This window comes from Panulirus ornatus, chromosome 17, assembly GCF_036320965.1.
Source record: "Panulirus ornatus isolate Po-2019 chromosome 17, ASM3632096v1, whole genome shotgun sequence".
Lineage (NCBI taxonomy): Eukaryota > Metazoa > Arthropoda > Malacostraca > Decapoda > Palinuridae > Panulirus > Panulirus ornatus.
Genome location: NC_092240.1, coordinates 8647320 through 8672805, shown reverse-complemented (window position 1 = coordinate 8672805; position 25486 = coordinate 8647320). Strand labels below are relative to the sequence as shown.

Genomic DNA, 25486 nt, shown 5'->3' with positions numbered 1-25486 from the left:
TTGACGAAGAGGATATATGTGTCAGAGATGGAGGGAACGAGAAGTGGGAGACCAAATTGGAGGTGGAAGGATGGAGTGAAAAAGGCGTGAAAGGAATAGAGTGAATTGGAACCATGTGGTATACCGGGGTCGACGTGCTATCAATGGATTGAACCAGGGCATGTGAAGCGTCTGGGGTAAACCATGGAAAGTTTTGTGGGGCCTGGATGTGGAAATGGAACTGTGGTTTCTGTGCATTATACATGACAGCTAGAGACAGTGTGAATGAATGTGGCCTTTGTAGTCTATTCCTAGCGCTACATCGCGTGCATGCTGGGGAGGGGGTTGTCATTTTATGTGTGGCGGGGTGGCGAGGGGAATGAATAAAGGCTGCAAGTATGAATTATGTACATGTGTACATATGTATATGTCTGTGTATGTATATATAAATGTATACGTTGAAATGTATAGGTATGTATATGTGCGAGTGTGATGTGTATGTATATGCATGTGTATGTGGGTGGGTTGGGCCATTCTTTTGTCTGTTTCCTTGCGCTACCTTGCTCACGCGGGAGACAGCGACAAAGTATAATAAAAAAAAATAAAGAATAATATATTCATTTATTTATTTATTTTGCTTTGTCGCTGTCTCCCGCGTTAGCAAGGTAGCGCAAGGAAACAGACGAAAGAATGGCCCAACCCACCCACATACACATGTATATACATACACGTCCACACCCACAAATATACATACCGATACATCTCAATGTACACATATATATACACACACAGACATATACATATATACACATGTACATATTTCATACTTTCTGCCTTTATCTATTCCCATCGCCACTTCGCCATACATGGAATAACAACCCCCTCCCCCTCAAGTGTGCAAGGTAGTGCTAGGAAAAGACAACAAAGGCCCCAATCATTCACACTCAGTCTCTAGCTGCCATGTAATAATGCACCAAAACCACAACTCCCTTTCCACATCCGGCCCCACAGTACTTTCCATGATTTACCCCAGACACTTTACATGCCCTGATTCAATCCATTGACAGCACGTCGACCCCGGTATACCACATCGTTCCAATTCACTCTATTCCTTGCACGCCTTTCATCCTCCTGCATGTTCAGGCCCCGATCACTCAAAATCTTTTTCACTCCATCTTTCCACCTCCAATTTGGTCTCCCACTTCTCCTCGTTCCCTCCACCTCTGACACATATATCCTCTTAGTCAATCTTTCCTCACTCATTCCCTCCATGTGACCAAACCATTTCAAAACACCCTCTGCTGCTCTCTCAACCACACTCTTTTTATTTCCACACATCTCTCTTACCCTTACATTACTTATTCGATCAAACCACCTCACACCACATATTGTCCTCAAACATCTCATTCCCAGCACATCCACCCTCGTACGCACAACTCTATCCATAGCCCACGCCTCGCAGCCATACAACATTGTTGGAACCACTATTCCTTCAAACATACCCATTTTTGCTTTCCGAGATAAAGTTCTTGACTTCCAAACATTCTTCAAGGCTCCCAGAATTTTTGCCCCCTCCCCCACCCTATGATTCACTTCCGCTTCCATGGTTCCATCCGCTGCCAGATCCATTCACAGATACCTAAAACACTACTTCCTCCAGTTTTTCTCCATTCAAACTTACCTCCCAGTTGACTTGACCCTCAACCCTACTGTACCTAATAACCTTGCTCTTATTCACATTTACTCTTAACTTTCTTCTTTCACACACTTTGCCAAACTCAGTCACCAGCTTCTGCAGTTTCTCACATGAATCAGCCACCAGCGCTGTATCATCAGCGAACAACAACTGACTCACTTCCCAAGCTCTCTCATCCACAACAGACTGCATACTTGCCCCTCTTTTCAAAACTCTTGCATTCACCTTCCTAACAACCCCATCCATAAACAAATTGAACAATCATAGAGACATCACACACCCCTGCAACAAACCTACATTCATTCAGAACCAATCACTTTCCTCTCTTCCTACACGTACACATGCCTTACATCCTCGATAAAAACTTTTCACTGCTTCTAACAACTTGCCTCCCACACCATATATTCTTAGTACCTTCCACAGAGCATATCTATCAACTCTATCATATGCCTTCTCCAGATCCATAAATGCTACATACAAATCCACTTGCTTTTCTAAGTATTTCTCACATACATTCTTCAAAGCAAACACTTGATCCACACATCCTCTACCACTTCTGAAACCACACTGCTCTTCCCCAATCTGATGCTCTGTACATGCCTTCACCCTCTCAATCAATACCCTCCATATAATTCACCAAGAATAATTAACAAACTTATACCTCTGTAATTTGAGCACTCACTCTTATCCCCTTTGCCTTTGTACAATGGCACTATGCAAGCATTCTGCCAATCCTCAGGCACCTCACCATGAATTACACATACATTAGATAACCTTACCAACCAGTCAACAATACAGTCACCCCCTTTTTTAATATATTCCACTGCAATACCATCCAAACCTGCTGCCTTGCCGGCTTTCATCTTCCGCAACGCTTTTACTACCTCTTCTCCGTTTACCTAATCATTTTCCCTAACCCTCTTACTTTGCACACCACCTCGACCAAAACACCCTATATCTGCCACTCTATCATCAAACACATTCAACAAACCTTCAAAATACTCACTCCATCTTCTCACATCAACACTACTTGTTATCGCCTCCCCATTAGCCCCCTTCACTGAAGTTCCCATTTGCTCCCTTGTCTTACGCACGTTATTTACCTCCTTCCAAAACATCTTTTTATTCTCCCTAAAATTTAATGATACTCTTTCACCCCAACTCTCATTTGCCCTCTTTTTCACCTCTTGCACCTTTCTCTTGACCTCCTGCCTCTTTCTTTTATACATCTCCCAATCATTTGCATTTTTTCCCTGCAAAAATCATCCAAATGCCTCTCTCTTCTCTTTCACTAATAATCTTACCTCTTCATCCCACCACTCACTACCCTTTCTAATCAACCCACCTTCCACAATTCTCATGCCACAAGCATCTTTTGCACAAGCCATCACTGCTTCCCTGAATACATCCCATTCCTCCCCCACTCCCCTTACCTCCTTTGTTCTCACCTTTTTCCATTCTGTACTCAGTCTCTCCTGGTACTTCCTCACACAAGTCTCCTTCCCAAGCTCACTTACTCTCACCACTCTCTTCACCCTAACATTCTCTCCTCGTTTCTGAAAACCCGACAAATCTTCACCTTCGCCTCCACAAGATAATGATCAGACATCCCTCCAGTTGCACCTCTCAGCACATTAACATCCAAAAGTCTCTCTTTTGCGCGCCTATCAATTAACACGTAATCCAATAATGCTCTCTGGCCATCTCTCCTACTTACATACGTAAACTTATGTATATCTCGCTTTTTAAACCAGGTATTCCCAATCACCAGTCCTTTTTCAGCACATAAATCTACAAGCTCTTCACCATTTCCATTTACAACACTGAACACCCCATGTATACCAATTATTCCCTCAACTGCCACATTACTCACCTTTGCACTTAAATCACCCTGGGGATATGGGAGAAAGAATACTTCCCACGCATTCCTCACGTGTCGTAGAAGGCGACTAAAGGGGACGGGAGCGGAGGGCCAGAAACCCTCCCCTCCTTGTATTTTAACTTTCTAAAAGGGGAAACAGGAGTCATGCGGGTAGTGCTCATCCTCCTAAAAGGCTCAGATTGGGGTGTCTAAATGTGTGTGGATGTAACCAAGATGAGAAAAAAGGAGAGATAGGTAGTATGTTTGAGGAAAGGAAACTGGATGTTTTGGCTCTGAGTGAAATGAAGCTCAAGGGTAAAGGGGAAGGGTGGTTTGGGAATGTCTTGGGAGTAAAGTCAGGGGTTAGAGAGGACAAGAGCAAGGGAAGGAGTAGCACTACTCCTGAAACAGGAGTTGTGGGAGTATGTGATAGAATGTAAGAAAGTAAATTCTAGATTGATATGGGTAAAACTGAAAGTTGATGGAGAGAGATGGGTGATTATTGGTGCATATGCACCTGGGCATGAGAAGAAAGATCATGAGAGGCAAGTGTTTTGGGAGCAGCTAAATGAGTGTGTTAGTGGTTTAGATGCACAAGACCAGATTATAATGATGGGTGATTTAAATGCAAAGGTAAAAGAATAATATATGTGCTCCTATTTTTACAGATAAGAATAGATCCACAAATCCTCTATACTTCATAAAATGCCCATTCTTCACTTTCTCTCCACTCTTCTATCTTCATCTTCTAAATTATACTTTTCTCATATACCTTTTCATGGTATGCTCAATAAACTGATTCCTTTACAATTCTTATCCTTAATACCCTTTGCTTTGGTTTCTATTCGCAGGCTCTGAAAGCACACTGGGTCTATGTTTAAACTGTGTCTGTTGCAAACTGTACTTAATTGTTAGCAGTCAGGGAGACAATATTTCTGACCCAATGAACAATTTTCTGACGTATGTTTCATCCAGTAGAATTCTAGATAGAGGCTTATAACACAAGTCTTTGGCTCACTTATAACACAAGTCTTTGGCTCACTTTTATGTTCAGAATTTAAGGGTAGCAGATTGAGAACAGAAAAAAATGCATGAATATCTGGTATTGAACTGAAACTCAAGTAAATAAGAAGTGCAGCCTAAGATTCTAAGCATGAAATAGTATATTTCATCTTCGGTGGGAACAAAATCAATAAAACATTATAAAAAATTTTCCTGGTCACTAAAAGCTTACCTGATTCTTTTCAAACATGGTTTCCTTTCCTTTGCACTCTGGAGAAATATTCATACATTCTGACATATACCTTTTCTGTGAAAAGTGGTACCCTTATTCCTAGCCAACCAAGAATTATAAAGAATAAACTCAGATATCTAAAATCTTGAAAAATATACAGATAAGGAGAATCAGTAGTTGGTAGGCAGCCACTGATCTGGGAGTATATTACCAATACTACCCGCCTAGGTATCGGAAGGTTATTGACCGCTGTGTTGTGAGCCCGCACTTCAGTGGTTGTCAAACTGTACTCCTCTGACCCAGGTAGCTGTCTTTCTTTCTGCTGACATTCTGTCTACAAACAGACAATCTCTCCTTGTCACTTATAACACCTGAAACACTTAACTCACACAACTCATTCTCTTAACACTAAAGTTTCCAGTAGTAAGTGCTATGTGCTAACCCTGCCTTTTAGGCAAAATGATAGGAGCAATAGACAGGATAAGCAGGTGAGTCCATTATGCAGGAGCATAAGGTTGAAACATTAGGTACAAGTAGCAGGTAGGAACATTAGGTGAGGCATTAGGTAGGAGCCTCTGGAAACACTGTGCTTGAGTTGCCCTCAGCCAATGGCTTGTTAAGCGTGAGGCACTGAAGGCAAAGAAGCAGCACTTGAATTTCAAGTTATGGAGACTCTTTTGCTGTGGCCACCCCCTTGAGGGAGTTCCTAAAGGGAATGGGCATCAGAGATGCAGAGAGATAGACAGATAGACAGATAGACAGACAGACAGCATAACACATAGACAGATAGACAAATAGATAGCACAAAAAAAATGTAAAATAAATTATCAAGAAATTGTTTGAAAGAAATCAACTCATTTTCCTCTCTCATATATGAGCTTACAAGCTCATACATATATCTTTTTCTGTATCCTGCTATTAATAATTTCAAAGGATATTTCCCTATGACTCACATGGAAGCAGAAGTGAGTCATAGGGTGGGGGAGGGGGCGAAAGTTCTGGGAGCGCTGAAGAATGTGTGGAAGTCGGACATTATCTCGGAAAGCAAAAATGGGGATGTTTGAAGGAATAGAGGTTCCAACAATGTTATATGGTTGCGAGGCATGGGCTATGGATAGAGTTGTGCGCAGGAGGGTGGATGTGCTGGAAATGAGATGTCTGAGGACAATATGTGGTGTGAGGTGCTTTGATTAAGTAATAACAGGGTAAGAGAGATGTGTGGTAATAAAAAGAGTGTGGTTGAGAGAGCAGAAGAGGGTGTTTTGAAATGGTTTGGTCACATGGAGAGAATGAGAGAGGAAAGATTGACCAAGAGGATATATGTGTCAGAGGTGGAGGGAATGACGAGAAGTGGGAGACCAACTTGGAGGTGGAAAGATGGAATGAAAAGGATTTTGAGTGATCGGGGCCTGAACATGCAGGAGGGTGAAAGGCGTGCAAGGAATAGAGTGAATTGGAACGATGTAGGTATACCAGGGTCGACGTGCTGTCAATAGATTGAACCAGGGCATGTGAAGTGTCTGGGGTAAACCATGGAAAGTTCTGTGGGGCCTGAATGTGGAAAGGGAGCTGTGGTTTCAGTGCATTATTACATGACAGCTAGAGACTGAGTGTGAACGAATGTGGCCTTTTTTGTCTTTTCTTAGCGCTACCTCGCGCACATGAGGGGGGAAGGGGTTGTTATTTCATGTGTGGCGGGGTGGCGATGGGAATGAATAAAGGCAGACAGTATGAATTATTTACATTTGTATATATGTATATGTCTGTGTGTGTATATATATGTATACATTGAGATGTATGGGTATGTATATGTACGTGTGTGGACGTGTATGTATATAAATGTGTATGTGGGTGGGTTGGGCCATTCTTTTGTCTGTTTCCTTGTGCTACCTTGCTAACGCAGGAGACAGCGACAAAGCAAAATAAATAATTTTTACTTTTGTAGCTACGAGCTTGTCTCTGGTTCTTTTACTGGGAAACGACTATCCAGAAAACAGACAGAAAACTGGTCACGTCCCATCAATGCTAAACAAGATCCTGAAGGGTGCCACCTGTTGGTAAGAAAGAAAAAAGTATCTTTAGAAAGGTAAAAATTTGATGATTCCTTAATGCTACATATTATCGCAAAGGACTTTTCCTCCCATGCAGGGTGGCATCCCCTACGGCAAGGAGAATCTGCTTTGTCTGAGGCCTTATGATAATGAAGTAATCAATTTTAAGTAACCTTTCCACATAACAATGAGGCTGCTAAAATGAAAACAAGACCCATTAAATATACCCTTAAATTTATCTAATACCAAGTGTATTTGTATTTAGATGGTTGGATCAAGTACATATAGGTATGCAAGTTTTGCAAGAGTAAAACAGGTTTCCATGTTTCGCAAGAGAATTTTGCTAGAGGCAAAGCTCAGGGATGACTAATTCCTAGAGGAACACTTGTAACCCTAATAATTATCCATACCTCAATTTCACGACAAGATGACCAAAGCAGAAGCAGCAAACGCTGATCACTATACATCACAATCATTTAATGTTAAAAATCATAGCAAGCTGAAAAATATTTGCCAAACAAGTCTGCATATTTATTCAACTACCAAATGAATTCAACAGTTCCCTCTTGCTTGTACTGATACAAATGGCACTAAAACACAAGGCTGAAAAAAAATAATGAAGCATGAAGATTTCATGAAACAAATACTAATTTGTAAGACTGTGTTTAAGTGAAGACCATAAACCTTAAAATACAGATGAAATAAAACCAGAAATGTTTTAACCATCAACAGGGAAAGAATTTTACAGTAAATGAAGGCTAATAAAAGGTACCTTTTATTCTTATTCAGGTGATTTTTTCCTTGGGTTATCGTATGATTGAAACTCATTGTAACTGTTAAAAGTACCAATGGAGATAATAAAAATAGTAAGAAGACTGTAAATCTTCCTGTTTGCTGTTTCAAACTTGTCAAAAAAGTGATGCCTATGAGGACACTAAGTGTGAAACCTTGTCTGTCTGTGTGAACCATTTACGTCTTCTGCACAGCTATTTAAGTGATTTCTAGACCTGCTCAGCTTCAATTTTGCAAGTAAGCTATAACTTGCATATCAGCAATCAAATAAAATTTTCACATCAATCAACTTTCATCATGAGTCACACTTCTGCTTTGCAAAGCACCTTTACTCATCAAGAGGCCTGATGTTATATCCTCCATTCCTTTCCAGTCAAATGTTCTCCTAACCCTTGGCTTTATACTAACCATTCAACTATCCTTAAGCTTTTATTTCACACAGAGTAGATGTGACATATCTAAATTACCCCTTATGTTAAATATCTACTCTTTCCCTGACCTTATACTTTTCATTTACTCGTCATAATCCATTCAGCCATGTTTGTAATACAGACATAATAATGTTCCTTACAAGATCAATGGCCATGATAGCAACAAACTTCTTCACATAAAATTCAGGTTGATATAGAACTTTGAGGCCACATAGGTTGAAAACAGGGAAACATCACCAATTATCTTAAACTGGTTATTATCCAAATCTTACAGTCTGAAAGAATCAATAAGCCTGAAGTTCCCAAACAGCTGCACTGAAAGGCCACTTCAAACCACTTCTTATAAAAACTGAACAGAAGACTAAGTTAACTAACAAGACCTACTTTTCTACTTAAGGTACTGTTTTGCATGTGCCTATACATTTATAGTTTGTACAAGAAACAACTGGACAGAGGATCCTGTAGTTCCACTAACAACTATAGTCTAGTAAGTACTGCTGATCCTGCAGATATGAAGCAATCAGGAACATGCTATAGTGATTCAACACTATAAGAAATCAGAGGATATAGAATATCTTAGCTTGTCTTTTCTGATGCCAAATGGAGCAGATAGTATCTTCAGAGTGGAAGAGAAGGTCATTCTTTAACTGTAAGAATATATTATCCATTCTGAGCCTTAGTACTATTGTTTATGTTTTCTATGGGCCCAAAGAACAAGCAAAAATGGCCATAAGCCTTACCAGCATGATAAGACTGGGAATAAATAATGAATACACACCTGACTGACATGATCTGCAATGTGGGTGCTCCTGGGACTGCAACAGTTAGACAGCCAAAGGGAGACCAGAAATAAACATGGTTATTTCCTGTACACAGTGCCAAACGTGGTTGTTGTGGGTCCCAAGCAAATTCTGCAAGTGTAAAAGAAATAACTATTATGTTCAATAACTATAACACCTTAGAATGCTATAATCTATAATGATATCTCCTCTCCTAGTGAAAACTATAATCTATAATGATATAATGATGGCAGTCTACTACAAAATCTTGCACTCTATGCTATCCTTCAAAGCTTTATCTTACTATTATAAGCTGCACTGTTTTCTCTATTCTTGAGCCCTTTTATTTCTTCAGTTTCTCTACTTATACTTCTCTCTTGTATATCCCTGGAGAGACACTCCTTATTCTTTACACATATAATCTTTATTTTTAGGCTGAAATCAGTCAATAACTGCATTTATAAAACAGCTAGATCAATACTCAATCCCTCAACAAATGTTCTGAGCACTGCTACCAAATCTTTAGCATCTGAGGGAGGTCATGGATTACAATACAGGAGAGCAATTCTAGCTAAATATAAGCTTACTGCTCATTTCTTTTAAATATCAGGAACTATAATAACCATACCTCTGTGGATGTAACTGATACCTATCAGTCCCAAGCATCTACCCTTTTAATTCTCCGTCACTATAAAGTTTTGGTTCTCAGTGAATGTCGGTTTACAGGCAGGGGTGCGTGATGTCTCCAAGGCTGTTTAATTTGTTTATGGATGGGGTGATCAGGGAGGTGAATGCAAGAGTTTTGGAGAGAGGGGCAAGTATGCAGTCTGTTGTGGATGAGAAGGCTTGGGAAGTAAGTCACTTGTTGTTTGCTGATGATACAGCACTGCTGACTGATTCGGGTGAGAAACTGCAGAAGCTAGTGACTGAGGTTGGTAAAGTGTGTGAAAGAAGAAAGCTGAGAGTAAATGTGAATAAGAGCAAGGTTATTAGGTACGGTAGGGTTGAGGGATAAGTCAACCGGGAGGTAAGTTTGAATGGAGAAAAACTGGAGGAAGTGAAGTGTTTTAGATATCTGGGAGTGGATTTGGCAGTGGATGGAACCATGGAAGTGGAAGTGAGTCACAGGGTAGGGAAGGGGGTGAAAGTTCTGGGAGCGTTGAAAAATGTGTAGAAGTCGAGAACGTTATCTTGGGTATGTTTGAAGGAATAGTGGTTCCAACAATGTTACATGGTTGTGAGGCGTGGGCTATAGATAGAGTTGTGTGGAGGAGGGTGGATGTGCTGGAAATGAGATGTTTGAGGACCATATGTGGTGTGAGGTGGTTTGATCGAGTAAGTAATGAAAGGGTAAGAGAGATATGTGATAATAAAAAGAGTGTGGTTGAGAGAGCAGAAGAGGGTGTTTTGAAATGGTTTGGTCACATGGAGAGAATAAGTGAGGAAAGATTGACCAAGAGGATATATGTGTCAGAGGTGGAGGGAATGACGAGAAGTGGGAGACCAAACTGGAGGTGGAAAGATGGAGTGAAGAAGATTTTGAGTGATCGGGGCCCGAACATGCAGGAAGGTGAAAGGCGTGCAAGGAATAGAGTGAACTGGAACGATGTGGTATACCGGGGTCAACGTGCTGTCAATGGATTGTACCAGGGCATGTGAAGCGTCTGGGGTAAACCATGGAATGTTTTGTGGGGCCTGGATGTGGAAAGGGAGCTGTGGTTTCGGTGCATTATACATGACAGCTAGAGACTGAGTGTGTGAGTGTGAACGAATGTGGCCTTTGTTGTCTTTTCCTAGCCCTACCTCGCGCACACACGGGGGGAGGGGGTTTTCATTTCATGTGTGGTGGGGTGGCGACGGGAATGAATAAGGGCAAACAGTATGAATTATGTACATGTGTATATATGTATATGTCTGTGTGTGTATATATATGTATATGTTGAGATGTATAGGTATGTATATGTGCGTGTGTGGACGCGTATGTATATACATGTGTACATGGGTGGGTTGGACCATTCTTTCATCTGTTTCCTTGCGCTACCTCGCTAACGCGGGAGACAGCGACAAAGTATAATAAATATAAATACTATTCTGGTGTTACAGGACTCTGCCTGCATGACATTACGCTGTAAATGAAAAGTCACCTTTGGCAGGGCTGTATCACTAGTAGTACAGTTGTGTACAAAAACTTCTTTGTCCAAAGGAAGTTGCATGAACTCCTGGGAATAGGTCCTGAGTAACACCACAACCCTTTCTTAGAAAGGAGTCCTGAGTCAATTATAAATAAGATAGATGAATAAAATAGATACTACTCATTAATTTCATGTTGCAACATGGGTATACCTACTGAGCTAGAAAAGCTTATAATGGCTAAAAGGGAAGGACTATGGAATCTCTCTTGTCAAATCACTGGAGATAATGAATAGCAACCACAAAGACCTTAACATATGTTAGAACTATAATACACTGACTGAGTGGCTAGAAGTTAAAGTTGGAGAGAGGCAAGAGAGAGACAAGGATAAGTTATGCTAACAATGTTCTATTCTAGTAAAATGCTGTTACTGGGAATTTTTCTTTATAACTGCTTACCCTTTCCCCATAAAATGATGCAGCACAAGGAGTCGATGACTGAATGCTTGAGGAAAATCCTAGCTTGGTTCCTTTGAATGTTTCTATTTCATAAATATAAGAGAGAAGGATTTTCAATTCCCTGCTCCCATCCCTCTCAGTCACCTTCTATGATATACAGGAGATATTATGGTAGTATTCTTTCTCCCCTATCCCCAAGGATAAGATTAAATTATGCTGAAAAGATTTCTAGACAAAGGATGATACAATGTATGGATGATATTGATAAAGGCAGAACTGGCAAAAGACCTATCAATAATAATAGAATCTGGAATGTCTGAAAGTAAACAAAGTAAAAATAAGTGGATGTTTGCTGAGAATGTGGTGCCATACACTTCATCTACATGATTAATAAAACTTCTCTTCAAATTAATCAAGCTATAAAGTATCTATTTGTCTATGTCTCTGGTGCCTTGTTCCATTAGCAACCCAACTCTCGGAGGGGGGTGATGATGAGAGAAATGTCTCTAGGTTGCCCTAATCCAAACATATATCCCCAGCAAACTCCATCTCCCTAATATCTTCCTGTATTTTCATTTTAATCAATCCCTTATGTTTCCATATCAGGAAGACGAGTGCCCATTCCTCAATCTATTTTCTTATGCCTCACTCCTACATATAAGGTATTCATAGTAACAGTGAGAAGTCTACTATACACCTGAAAATCTGTTTTCTAAGATACCATAATCATATGTCTTTCCTCTATCAAATGATGGCAATGCACTCAAATGGTTCAAGACTGTTGTCTGGAATTTCAAAGGTTTTAGAGTGGATGACTGACCATGCACTTGAGCCAGATAAAGCAGAAATTAGGAACATGACAACACTGAGAGGCAAGAATGAGTGAGCATCATGGTAGCAAGTTCATGACTCTCTCAGTCAATGACCATTAATCCAAGCCTCCTTGGCCAGTCATGCACATAGTACTGTCCTTGTGCTTACTATTTTTGCTAACAACTGTGTGGTGATAGTGCGCAAAATGAGTTCATTTGATGATGAAAAGCAGCCTAATTTATTTCTCTACTTTTGGGAATGAAAGACAAATACGAAGTAGTACAAAAATGTGAAATCAAGGTGAAATCTTGTCTGCTTGGTTATTACTATCTTCATCATTATGCATACTAATTGCAACACAGTGTCCTTTCTCTTTTATCATTCCTATAATCTTCATCAAAATACCTTGAAAATGAGACCAAATTAATCAAAATCTATAATTTTTGTCAATGTTATTGCTATTTATTGTCCCTAAACTTTACTGTTCATTTTCTCAAGATCTACATCTAGCACACTCACCATTGTTGATTTTAATGCCTTTTACATTCTTTACTAAAATGTTACCATATATCATCTCTACATTGACAAAACCACTTCAAGGCACTTCTTTTAATCTACTTTGAGATACCCCATAATTTTGTCTTTGCCTAGCAATCCCTCCTATACACTTCAACATTTCTCACCCTATCCTATTCACTATCACTACAAGCATGTCTTTAATAGCCTGAATCCTAGATCTGCCTACTCCAACCCATACCTGTTTCACACCTATGGTTGGGGGCTGACAGAATTATGCTCTTCATTTCGTCCATTTCATATTTAAGGTCACAATTTCCCCTTTCAAATTTCAACAAAGTGATTCAGTTAACTTTCTCCCCTGTACAGTTCTCTCCTTTAATTCTATTGTCTGGATAATCTTGATCCAGAATAAAATGTGAACCAATCCTAACCCTGTAGTGTACTTCACTTAATCTATCATTTTTATATTCTTTTCTTTCATACATGTTTGCTATTTCTCACATGAGGAACAGATAAATAAGCCTTAACGAAGAAATTTGTTGACTCAAACGGTATGACAAAATCAACCACTTCATTCTTCTTCCTTTCAATAACCATCATCTTAATCTTACACACATTCACCTTGAATCTTCTTCTTTTGTAGAATATGTACATCTCATTTATCATCCACTGTAATTCCCTTCACTCTCATCTAGCAATATGAAATAATTTACAAATTAGTTATAATTCTACATTTTAAATTGCACTGCCTTGCCTGTTCTCCTACAACAAACCATAACACTCTTACAATAACTTGCTTTATTACATGCAAAAGATTCCTTTTACAATATCACAAGCACTTCTCTTACACACCTTCCCCACAATATGACACATCTACATAATTCAATAAGAAGTCTCAACTACTTGTGTGAATTAATGAAGTCAGAGCATTCAAATCACTTCAACTTTAAAATGAATGTTAGAAAATATCTACATACCTCTGACAGGATTGACATGTACAAGCACAGCCTTGAGTGTCAACTTTGGTATATTCCATATCCAAATGGAAGCTGGCATATTGTCATTGCGTGTTGCTAGGTAGCGATTATCTTTACTGAAGAGAAGAGTACCAATCCCCATACGTGGAAGAGATTGCTTCCCTGGTTCTACACTTATTGAGGCAATGTTCACCGGTCTCTTTTCCTCTTCCTCATCTGCAAATGATTAAAAAGCACATAATACTTGGATGCTAACTACATCCAAATTCAAAGATGCAAGACAAACAAACCTGTATCTGTACTTACTGTCACTATCTTAGAATTACTGTTAAGAGAATGAAACATATGGATGGAGAGCTGGACATAAGTTTTGATATGCAAGTGGGTTTAAGGCAGGGGTGTGTGATGTCACCATGGCTCTTTAACATATACAGTGATGGAGTGATAAGAGATGAAAGTAAATTCAGGGAAAGAGGGTGCATATATGGAGTGTGCTCGTGAGGTATGGTGGCTAGTGACAAGCCTGTTTGCAGATGATATGCAGGAATATAAACAAGAGAATCAAAGCATTCTGCACCTTAATATTACATTAAGTGCTGTGACACACCATATATCTTCCTTTCAGCTTTGCTCAAATCAGTATCTTTTAAAGTAAAATCTAAGTTGTATCTTGTAAGCTTCCTGACAAGATGCTTCAGAGTCCCTTGTCTGACTGATTAGAAGTCTCATTTAATGGAATTTGTTTTGATCAGGACCATCTTGGGGTCAATCATATAAACTGGCAACTGGATGAAAAGTGAAACTTGGCTGCTTCCAGTTAGTTCATCTCAAGAATATTCAACACTCTTTGCAAATTTACTAAAATTCTACAACAAACCTTGAAGTCTGACTAAACATAACTCCTGGCCATCAAGAAAAAGCATTCTAAGAATAACCTTAGGTAAATACTACATATACCTCCTTTTAGTTCTGTAATCTAAGTGCTATCTACATCAACGTGAATATGGTCTTATGAGAAATTGCTTAAGAAAGTCTCTTGCAGGTGCTTCCATTTACTACCAAGTCTGGGTAACATGATGGATATTTGTTTATTAACGTGCTGTCAATGGACTGAACCAGGGCATGTGAAGCGTCTGGGGTAAACCATGGAAAGGTTTGTGGGGCCTGGATGTGGAAAGGGAGGCATGGTTTCGGGGCATTACATATGACAGCTAGAGACTGAGTGTGAACGAATGTGGCCTTTTTTTTTGTCTTTTCCTGGTGCTACCTCACAGGAGAGGGGGTGCTATTTCATGCGTGGCAGGGTGGTGATGAGAATGGATAAAGGCAGCAAGTATGAATATGTACATGTGTATATATGTATATGTCAGCATATGTATAAGTATGTATACAGTGAATTGTATATGTATGTATATGTGCGTGTGAGTGTTTATGTATATACATGTGTATGTGGGTGGGTTGGGCCATTCCTCGTCTGTTTCCTTGTGCTACCTCGCTAACAGAAGGCGGTGATTAAGTATAATAAATAAAAGTAAATAAAACAATTTCTACATACTTTGATTAGTTCTCTGAGGAGTTAAAGGCAAAACAACCAAATCTGTTTATCTTGAGATACATAATCCATAATTGGGTCTACATAAGATACTTATGTGAACACAAGCAGCCTTAGCTCACAAGCAAGTTTAGAAAATGATGTACAAGAGAAAGATACATGGGATGGTTATGAGAATTATTGGAAATGTTGATAAGAGAAAGTAAAATTACTGTGAATACTAATGAAAGAGACAGGAAAAGTGTTAACATTAAAAATTTGCTACAGGCTACAAATATCTAAAATAGACAAAAGCACCAATGTAAGGGGCCTAGGATGGACATGTGTTAAGGAAAAAACTCCAATGAACAGGGCATCTAAGCTCTTACTCGGAGGCTGAAGACATGTTAGAATGGACAATTATGGTGAACAGAAGTGGAAGAAAGATGCGAGGTTAGGTAGAAAGGGCAAAGGAAGAAATACAAAAGAAAGTGTGGAGGAGGAAAATCTGTATACCTTTCTCCACAATTAAACTGAAGTAATCAAGCAGAGGAAAAAGTCTTTGCAGTATCAATTAAACTTTGTTACTTGTTATAATGACTGCATAAGCCTCCTCTGAGTACATTCATATAATGAATCTACAAAACAGTTATATAATAATGTGAAGTTTTATCATACTTGTAGATTCTACATTGACCAAATATTCTTTAAATGCAAAAAAAGAATTATGTATCACAAAAAAGAGATAGAGGGCAAAACTGATATTCAAACTTACATGCAGTTTCAAGAACTAGTGGAAGGCCTTGTACTGAAGCCAATGTAGCTGGGTAACCTGTCAAAGGCTTTTCTATTTCCTTGTAGATTACACAATTACCAGAAGCAATAGATGAGTTGTGTGGGAAGTCTGCGATGATGCGCCATGTTAAGTGGTTCATCAGCCGTACCTACAATTATCATATCTTCTTAATGAGGGCTAGACTTTGCATAACAAAGAAAATCAATAGACAACTTTGCCCCATGAGAGAGTATCTAACAATATCAGACTACCTGAGCTGAGATTTTGAAATGTGGCAGGGCTAACACATAACACTATCCAAATACATTATTTGTTTAACAATCCTACCATTCTCTGCTGCCATACATGATATACAGTTGTCAGTCTCAGATTAATCTGGAACTTTTTTAAGCATTTGTTGAGTCTTTTAAAGGTTCCTGTATTCACCCCTTGCAGGATTTTTATTTCATTTGGCATAAGAGTAATGTTTTCATCTTTTTCACTGGGCTCGTGCTATTTTTGTTTGATGCCTTTTTTGAGACATTCCATGGGATTCTTGAAAATGTAATTACTCTGTTTCTTGCATATTGTGAAGTTTTTAGTCCTAAAACATTTCCTCCAATTCCTTTAATTTGTTGTCATACATAAATTTTCACATTTCTTTTGGTTATTCTTTCTAAGCTATATAGTTCAAGTTATTTCAACCTCTCATGATAGTCCATATGCTTCATTCCCACAATTTTCTTTTGTCAGGTGTTTCTATACTCACCCAGGTTTACCAATTTAAGCTTTCATTGGTAACCATAAAACACAGTACATTTAATTCAATGACACAAAATTCAATTCTGCCTCTTCTACATACAGTAAACATTTTTACAATTAGCAATCTAACTTTCATATTGAAAATTCTCATTATCACTCCAGTCTTTACTGGACTTGCTAATAAGTTCTTTCAATGTGATATCCAAATATCAGCCTTTTCTTTATGATGATTCTGAAGTCTTTTACATTATCTTTACCAGCAAAGGCAGGGATGTCCAGTTCCCTTACCTCCACTTGCTAACCTGCTATTATATTTCTTCATTTCTCCACTTTTTTCATTTGCTCTCTCAACCAAATTTCTGGTATAATCTACATCTATGTTAAACTGACTTTCTACAATTCAACCTGAATAGCATCATTATTTATCATCATCATGAGAGAGAAAAAAAAGTTTGAGATTATGAGTAAAAGGGGAGGAAGCCTGCCTCTAAGAATCTGGGAATCCTGTTTGGCTGTTGAAATTTCTTTCCCTCGGAATAGTTGCTCTGTTTATAGAAAGGACTGATCTCTCTCACATCTAGGGTGGCTCTAGCTCTGCATCTCTACTTGACAGGGTTAAGTCAAAAGCAGTTCAGCTTATAAACTCTACAATGTTAACTTCAAAATATGACCCACTAGCCCTACACTGCAATGTTGGCTCACTTTCCTTCTTGTATGAGTATTACTTTGGTTTTGTTCCCAAAAGCTGGCTGCTTGTGTGCTCCCACCACTAGCTAGACCATACAATACTCAGCAAACTGCTGCATCACATGATTACATGATTACTATGTGGCTGTTGACAACTCAAGGGTGGTCCGTTTTCATAACTGTTTTTTTCCATAAACCTCGAAGCTTTGGAGTACCCTTACCCTTTCATTTCTTTCACAATAACTATGACCTAACACATTCTGAAAGACATGTTTTTCATTTCCTCCAAAATTCATAAATACTCTCCTCTGTCTTTTCTGTTTCTCCTTTCATTAACCTCTTCATATTTTAATTAAGGCCCAGCCTTGACGTGGACTTTTGTCCGTGACTGGAGCCTCCAACATAAAATATAAATCCTAAAGTAAATGGATAAAATATTCAAGGAGAGACTGCCTGAAATTACTACTCTTTTTATCAACTAGATTAGGTGGATGTAAGCAAGCAGAAAGTCAGCAGACTAAAGGGGTAAAAGTGTGACTGAATAGTAGGGATTTATGACAAAGAGGATAATTTGGATATCATTTTTCAATTAACTTTACAACCAGGATATGGCTTAAAAACACACTAAAGGTAAGTAATCAAAGGAGTTCTGAGTAAAAAGAAAAAACTTACCTTTTGATCATAGCTGCCAATTGCTAGAAACTGGCCAGAAGGAGACCAAGCTATTCCTTTTATACCAAGTGACCACTGGTATGCTGAGTAAGTCACAAGACAGTGGCCACTAAGAGAATAGATGTGAATTTTATACTCCAAAGGAGACTCCCAAATGGCAAGTACTGAGCCATCACTTGACCACTGAACACCTGCTAAGTCTCTTGTTGCTACTTCAAAGTGCTGGACAAAGTAAAAAGTAATTATGAATTCAAAAATATGAAATTATGAAAAATGCCATCTACATATACTCATTATCACTTGAAAATACAGTACATAGTTCATGATGGAGTATGAGTATTTTGAGGATGCTAATAAGAGTAATGTGAACTGTAGTTACATAAAAAGAAACAGAAAATCACTGCATGATGGAAATGATACAGTCTTAATGAAACTGAATGCCTCACAACCTCTTTAAATGCTCAGGCCCCAGTAACTCAAAGCATCTTTCTTTCCATAGCAACAATACTGATTTTGTATTAGTATACTGCATACACACATACTCAAGCTGAACCCTGATATGTGCACCAGTGTCACTAGTAAGTGCCTTGAGAGGAAGCTGGGGTAGGAGCTACAGTAGGCATTACCAAATAAGTCTGGATCTGGTCAGTGATATAAGTAAAAAAGTAAGAGTAATGCAGAAGACTAAGTTGCAAGCAAAACAAAAATCTAAAAGGTAACTGTGAGGACAAATAAACGCTTATGTTATTGACAGAAAGGTTCAAAAATGTCTGAACTGATGGTGAAGTGCAGCAATGAGACTGACTTGGGATACCTTATAACAGCATGTGCAATCACACATACAGAAGAGCAAACAATAATCATAAAACAATAACAATGGATAATAATGAAAGCCTATATCTAAATAGAAGTTCACAAATCTTATCATATAATCAATAATGATTACACATTACCTTAACCAGTTGCCATGACTTAGTTTCCAATAGGGAAAGATAGTCCTTGCACTCTCTTCTCTCAGCAACAGCCAAATAATCATGGTCGGGACTGAACTGCAAGCCTAATGCTATGTTCTTGGGGTGCTTAATGTATGAAACTGACTTGTTAATTAAAGACCATACAGTAATTCGTAGCTGTGAAAAAGAATAACAATAAATTGTTATGGCAAATATGTTAAAAGTTGGAACTATAAAAATAACTTTGAATTTCAGGCATTCACTGCCAATTATAAAATAGATACTTGGAAGAAATGTTCTATGTAACCATTCTCTATGGGTATTACTATCTTTTTCAACTACATAAGGTAGATCAAATGCTTATATACTTAATCTACAGTAATTGCAAACACATTAATCAATCTTGTCTAAAAGAATCTTTAACAAAAACATTCTTTTCCTAGATACTGACTCAGTTTACCAAATCCAACACTTTCAGTTGCCTTCCATAATCCTATAGATGTAGAGAATGCACTTTTTAAAGATGCTCTTTAAAGACAAACAAGAGGTGAATTACAGAAAATAAAATTCTGTACACAATGGTATAGGGCAATCTTATTCAAAACCCTGTTCTCCATAACTTTAGTCCACATTCAAATTGGCCATATTTATTTGCCAAATCTGATCTTATATTTTAATTTAGAGGGAACATAATGAAATCTATTGGCATGCTATAAACCTTTTCCCATAATATACTGGGGAAGTTTGTTAATTTTACATACCACAAACCTGGCAAAATGCTGCATATTCCCTCATATACACATGTCATTACACCTAAATTATATTACCTTTCCATTCCTAAAATCACTCACTTCACTCACATACATTCTTTCAGTCATTTTCCCCAACTAGTCCCTCTGATAAGTTCATACCATCTTTAAGTCTAACTTCTTTCCTCACTCTACTTCCATAATAGCTCCTATCCATACCCAAAAGACCCATTTCAAATGCCTGCATTCCAGTGATCTTTCAGTTACTGTAGACTCAAACCCACAAACATTCAGCTAACATGACAGTTAGTCTGCAGTATACATATGGATGAAGCCATATGGCATTTACCTAAATCTTTTGTTTTCATAAACTACATTATACATTTTGCAATGCCATCCACTCAATCTGTCTAAAATTCAAACTATGGGTAGCATATAATTTTTCTAAAGGTTCCAGTCACAGTATAAGTCCTTACCAATGCCAAGCATTAAGAGGATAGAAAAATAGAACAGCATGAAGGAGAATTTGCTTTTCAAAGAGAGGCAGGTTGTAGCTATTTGGAAAAATAAGTGATTTACAGTGAGTAAAAGAAGGGTCTGATTTAAATAATGATAAAAAAAAAGAGTGAGAGGAAGACACACATAGTGCAAGTTCGGAGAAGATATTTAGATTGGCCAAACTGGACAGTGTGAGATGTTTTCAAGTGTCATTCTAGTAATAACTTTATGCTTTTCTTACACAAAACTCAGCTGTGGTTAAGATGTGACGACTATCTGGAGCCCAACATATTCTTATAAGGCCAGCTGACCCTTCATTTACTCTGCACCTCCAATCAGGGTTTCCAATAGACCATATTTCTGCCACAGAACGCTTGTAGTTTCCAGTTAACACATAAGAGGAATCAGGGGCCCATTCTACTATCTGAGAATAAAGATTTTATTTTTTACTTTTCTTAAATGTAAGTGCAAAACTTTAGAGACCAAGCAACAAACAACTTAATGCAAATCTTCATAAAATTATACAGTACAACCAAAGTACCCTTTCTGTGGGGCTCTTACAGCTTCAAGGATGCATTTCAATCACAAGAAGGGAAATGATGGATTCATTTAGAGGAAGAAGTCCCTCAATGAGACTATTCTTCTTTTTGTCCACTAATGATAACACAACCTCTCCTAAAGTGGCTTTTCACTTGCAGTGTGACCACATGCATGTGAAGTCTGGACTCTGCTTACCTGTAGTTATGCTAAGAATGAAAAGTCACCTGCAATGAGGTTGTGTCATTTGATTACAATCTTGTTGTTAATGATTGTAACACGGCCATTATGGTACAGCATTTCCTGAGAAGAGTTCCAAGGTATATTTATGAATTATATAATAATAAAAGAGTTGGTTCCTATGGGACAAAAGTATATATGCAAACATACACATGCATTTTTTTCCTTGCTTGTTTGCTGTTTCCCATGTTAACAAGGTAACACCAGGGAGATAGGTGAGGGCTGGCCTCATTTGCTCATATACAATTTCTAGCTGTCAAATATAAAGCACAAAAACTGCACACTCAGTCTCTAGCTGTCATGTATAATGCACCGAAACCACAGCTCCCTTTCTACATCCAGGTCCCACAAAACTTTCCATTGTTTACCCCAGACGCTCCATATGCCCTGGTTCAATCCATTGACAGCACATTGACCCCAGTATACCATATCGTTCCAATTCACTCTATTCCTTGCACACCTTTCTCCCTCCTGCATGTTCACTCCATCCTTCCACCTCCAATTTGGCCTCCCACTTCTTATTCCCTCCACCTTTGACACACATATCCTCTTTGTCAATCTTTCCTCACTCATTCTCTCAATGTGACAAAACCATTTCAAAACACCCTCTTCTGCTCTCACAACCACACTCTTTCTATTGCCACACATCTCTCTTACCCTTTCATTACTTACTCGATCAAACCATCTCACACCACAAACTGTCCTCAAACATCTCATTTCTAGCACATCCAACCTCCTCTGCACAACTCTATCTATAGCCCACGCCTTGCAACCATAAAACATTGTTGGAACCACTATTCCTTCAAACATACCCATTTCTGCTTTCCGAGAAAATGTTCTTGACTTCCACACATTTTTCAACGCTCCCAGAACTTTCGCCCCCTCCCCAACGCTGTGATTCACTTCCGCTTCCATGGTTCAATCCGCTGCCAAATCCACTCTCAGATATCTAAAACACTACACTTCCACCAGTTTTTCTCCATTCAAACTTACCTCCCAATCGACTTGTCCCTCAACCCTAATGTACCTAATAACTTTGCTCTTACTCACATTTACTCTCAGCTTTCTTGTTTCACACACTTTACCAAACTCAGTTACCAGCTTCTACAGTTTCTCACCCGAATCAGCCACCAGCGCTGTATCATCAGCGAACAACAACTGACTCACTTCCCAAGCCCTCTCATCCATAACAGACAGCATACTTGCCCCTCTCTCCAAAACTCTTGCATTCACCTCCCTAACAACCCCATCCATAAACAAATTAAGCAACTATGTAGACATCACACACCCCTGCCGCAAACTGACATTCACTGAGAACAAATCACTTTCCTCTCTTCCTACTCATACACATGCCTTACATCCTCGATAAAAACTTTTCACTGCTTCTAGCAACTTGCCTCCCACACCATATATTCTTAATACCTTCCACAGAGCATCTCTATCAACTCTATCATATGCCTTCTCCAGATCCATAAATGCTACATACAAATCCATTTGCTTTTCTAAGTATTTCTCTCATACATTCTTCAAAGCAAACACCTGATCCACACATCCTCTGCCACTTCTGAACCACACTGCTCTTCCCCAGTCTGATGCTCTGTACATGCCTTCACCCTCTCAATCAATACCCTCCCATATAATTTCCCAGGAATACTCAACAAACTCATACCTCTGTAATTTGAGCACTCACCTTTATATCCTTTGCCTTTGTACAATGGCACTATACATGCATTCCGCCAATCCTCAGGCACCTCACCATGAGTCACACATACATTAAATATCCTCACCAACCAGTCAACAACACAGTCATCCCATTTTATTAAATTCCACTGCAATACAATCGATACCCACTGCCTTGTCTGTGTATTTATATGTATGTATATGTGCGTGTATGGGCATTTATGTATATACATGTGTATGTGTGTATGTGTGTAAGCGTAATAAATAAAGAGGGTATGCTGAAATGGTTTGGTCACATGGAGAGAATGAGTGAGGAAAGCTTGAAAAAGAGGATATATGTGTCAGAGGCATATACTATCATATATTCCTAAAAATTACATTGAATAGAAGAGTGGCATCCTATAACACAAAGATCTGCAACTACACTATAGTTTGAAGGATGCATCTTGTTCCAATAAAGGGTGACCTTACTGCCTGTTCACAGTTGTAGTCTCTTACACTGCATGTGTTCAGGACCTGATTTAGACTCCATCATCAAAACTTTGCTGTCAAGCATTTAAATATTTGTGAAAACATACTTGCTACTCATGACTCATGATTGCCAACCAATAATGAGCTATGTTACAAGCCTTATGACAGACATCTAAAGTGAAGCCACCCCTTGGGATATAAAAAATTCCTTAAGTCACCTCTGTGGAGGTGCTAGGGCTATGTCCCAGTTGCACCCTCTTAAATCTCACAGTGCTTTAGGTACTTTTTGCAGCTTACTATTAAATCATAAATACAACACAACTATAAATTCACATCATAGTGCTAACTTGCTCACATACCTGGATAATATCAATGCAGTTGTAGGTAACTAAAATTTGTAGTGAGGTAGAGTCCCTAATCTCTAATCTTGCAGTTACAGGTACTGCACAAAAACGACCATCAGGTGACCATGTTAACAAGCTTCCACTAGTTTTTAGTACCTCAGCAAAATTCATTCTTCAGTAACTGTAAATGAGGAATATCATCAAATAAATAACATAACTTATACAAGATGCATTTCAATGAATACTCAAATAAAAGAAATGCTGCTATTCAGTTAAAATATACAACAAAACAGAGAAGGGTGTGAGGTATTATTTCACTACTACAGTGAGACCAACTGCAACTGGGAAAAGATAAATGTCTCTAAAACGGCCATTTTCAGTATAATAACGGTTCCTACAGAAAACTGAAAACAAAATTTTAGAGTTTTCCATGACTCTGGTATAAATTTGTTTGAAAAATGAACATATCACAATCTACAGCCACCCCACTTTAACGGCCCAGTCCTTCTATTTTCTTATTTCAAGTTCTATTTCTTTACCACCACAGGTATGACTTACCTTTTCATACATTTACGTCACTCATCCACATTTGTTTAATTTCTACTAACGCTTATCCTACTTCTACATTACTTAACTCCAGGTTACACTTTGCAAATGTTATTACATTCTCTAAACACAACAAAGCCTTTGTAGATTAAATCACTCGATATTCAATGTTAGTTTTGATGCTCAACTTAACTGGTATATCAGGTTACACTGCAAGTGAAAAGTAATTTTTGGTGAGGATTTATCATTGGGGGTACAGTCTCATCGAAGAACTTCTCACTTCAAAGGAGTCCATTATTTCCCTAATACTGGAAACAGTGCAGCCTTGGACTGCAGAAGCCCCTGGAAGGGAAGTCTTGGGTAACATCAGGGCCCTTTCATGGAAAGGGGTTCTGGAACAGTTAAAAATACATATTCATTATCTATTTATTTTTCTTTGTCGCTGCCTCCCGCGTTAGCGAGGTAGCGCAAGGAAACAGATGAAAGAATGGCCCAACCCACCCACATACACATGTATATACATACACGTCCAGACATGCAAATATACATAACTATACATCTCAATGTACACATATATATACACACACAGACATATACAAATATACACATGTACATAATCCATACTGTCTGCCTTTATTTATTCCCATCGCCACCTCGCCACACATGGAATAACCCCCCTCCCCCCTCATGTGTGCGAGGTAGCGCTAGGAAAAGACAACAAAGGCCCCATTCGTTCACACACAGTTTCTAGCTGTCATGTAATAATGCACCGAAACCACAGCTCCCTTTCTAGATCCAGGCCCCACAAAACTTTCCATGGTTTACCCCAGACGCTTCAAATGCCCTGGTTCAATCCACTGACAGCACGTCGACCCCGGTATACCACATCATTCCAATTCACTCTATTCCTTGCACGCCTTTCACCCTCCTGCATGTTCAGGCCCCGATCACTCAAAATCTTTTTCACTCCATCTTTCCACCTCCAATTTGGTCTCCCACTTCTCGTTCCCTCCACCTCCGACACATATATCCTCTTGGTCAATCTTTCCTCACTCATTCTCTCCATGTGACCAAACCATTTCAAAACATTCCCTTCTGCTCTCTCAACCACGCTCTTTTTATTTCCACACATCTCTCTTACCCTTACATTACTTACTCGATCAAACCACCTCACACCACACATTGTCCTCAAACATCTCATTTCCAGCACATCCACCCTCCTGCGCACAACTCTATCCACAGCCCACGCCTTGCAACCATACAGCATTGCTGGAACCACTATTCCTTCAAACATACCCATTTTTGCTTTCCGAGATGATG

At 38.8% G+C, this 25486-nt stretch overlaps 1 protein-coding gene across 4 annotated transcripts; it reads right to left on the bottom strand.

The window, feature by feature from the left end:
- Window positions 1-792: 792 nt before the first annotated feature.
- On the bottom strand, window positions 793-24240 carry LOC139754550 (WD repeat-containing protein WRAP73-like). 4 transcript variants are annotated; one of them, XM_071671886.1, is made up of 8 exons: window positions 23636-24233; window positions 20590-20772; window positions 19102-19278; window positions 18149-18370; window positions 16028-16196; window positions 13722-13937; window positions 8823-8955; window positions 794-6821 (listed from the first exon to the last, which is right to left on the bottom strand). In XM_071671886.1, exons 1-8 carry the CDS (start codon window positions 23789-23791, stop codon window positions 6716-6718), a joined length of 1362 nt encoding a protein of 453 aa, XP_071527987.1. In that variant the 5' UTR covers window positions 23792-24233; the 3' UTR covers window positions 794-6715. The 4 variants fall into 4 exon arrangements, with proteins under 4 accessions (XP_071527990.1, XP_071527987.1, XP_071527988.1 ...); XM_071671887.1 differs by lacking the exon at window positions 794-6821 and adding an exon at window positions 6829-7424 and having other exon boundaries at window positions 23636-24235; XM_071671888.1 differs by lacking the exon at window positions 794-6821 and adding an exon at window positions 7431-8691 and having other exon boundaries at window positions 23636-24234.
- Window positions 24241-25486: the final 1246 nt, after the last annotated feature.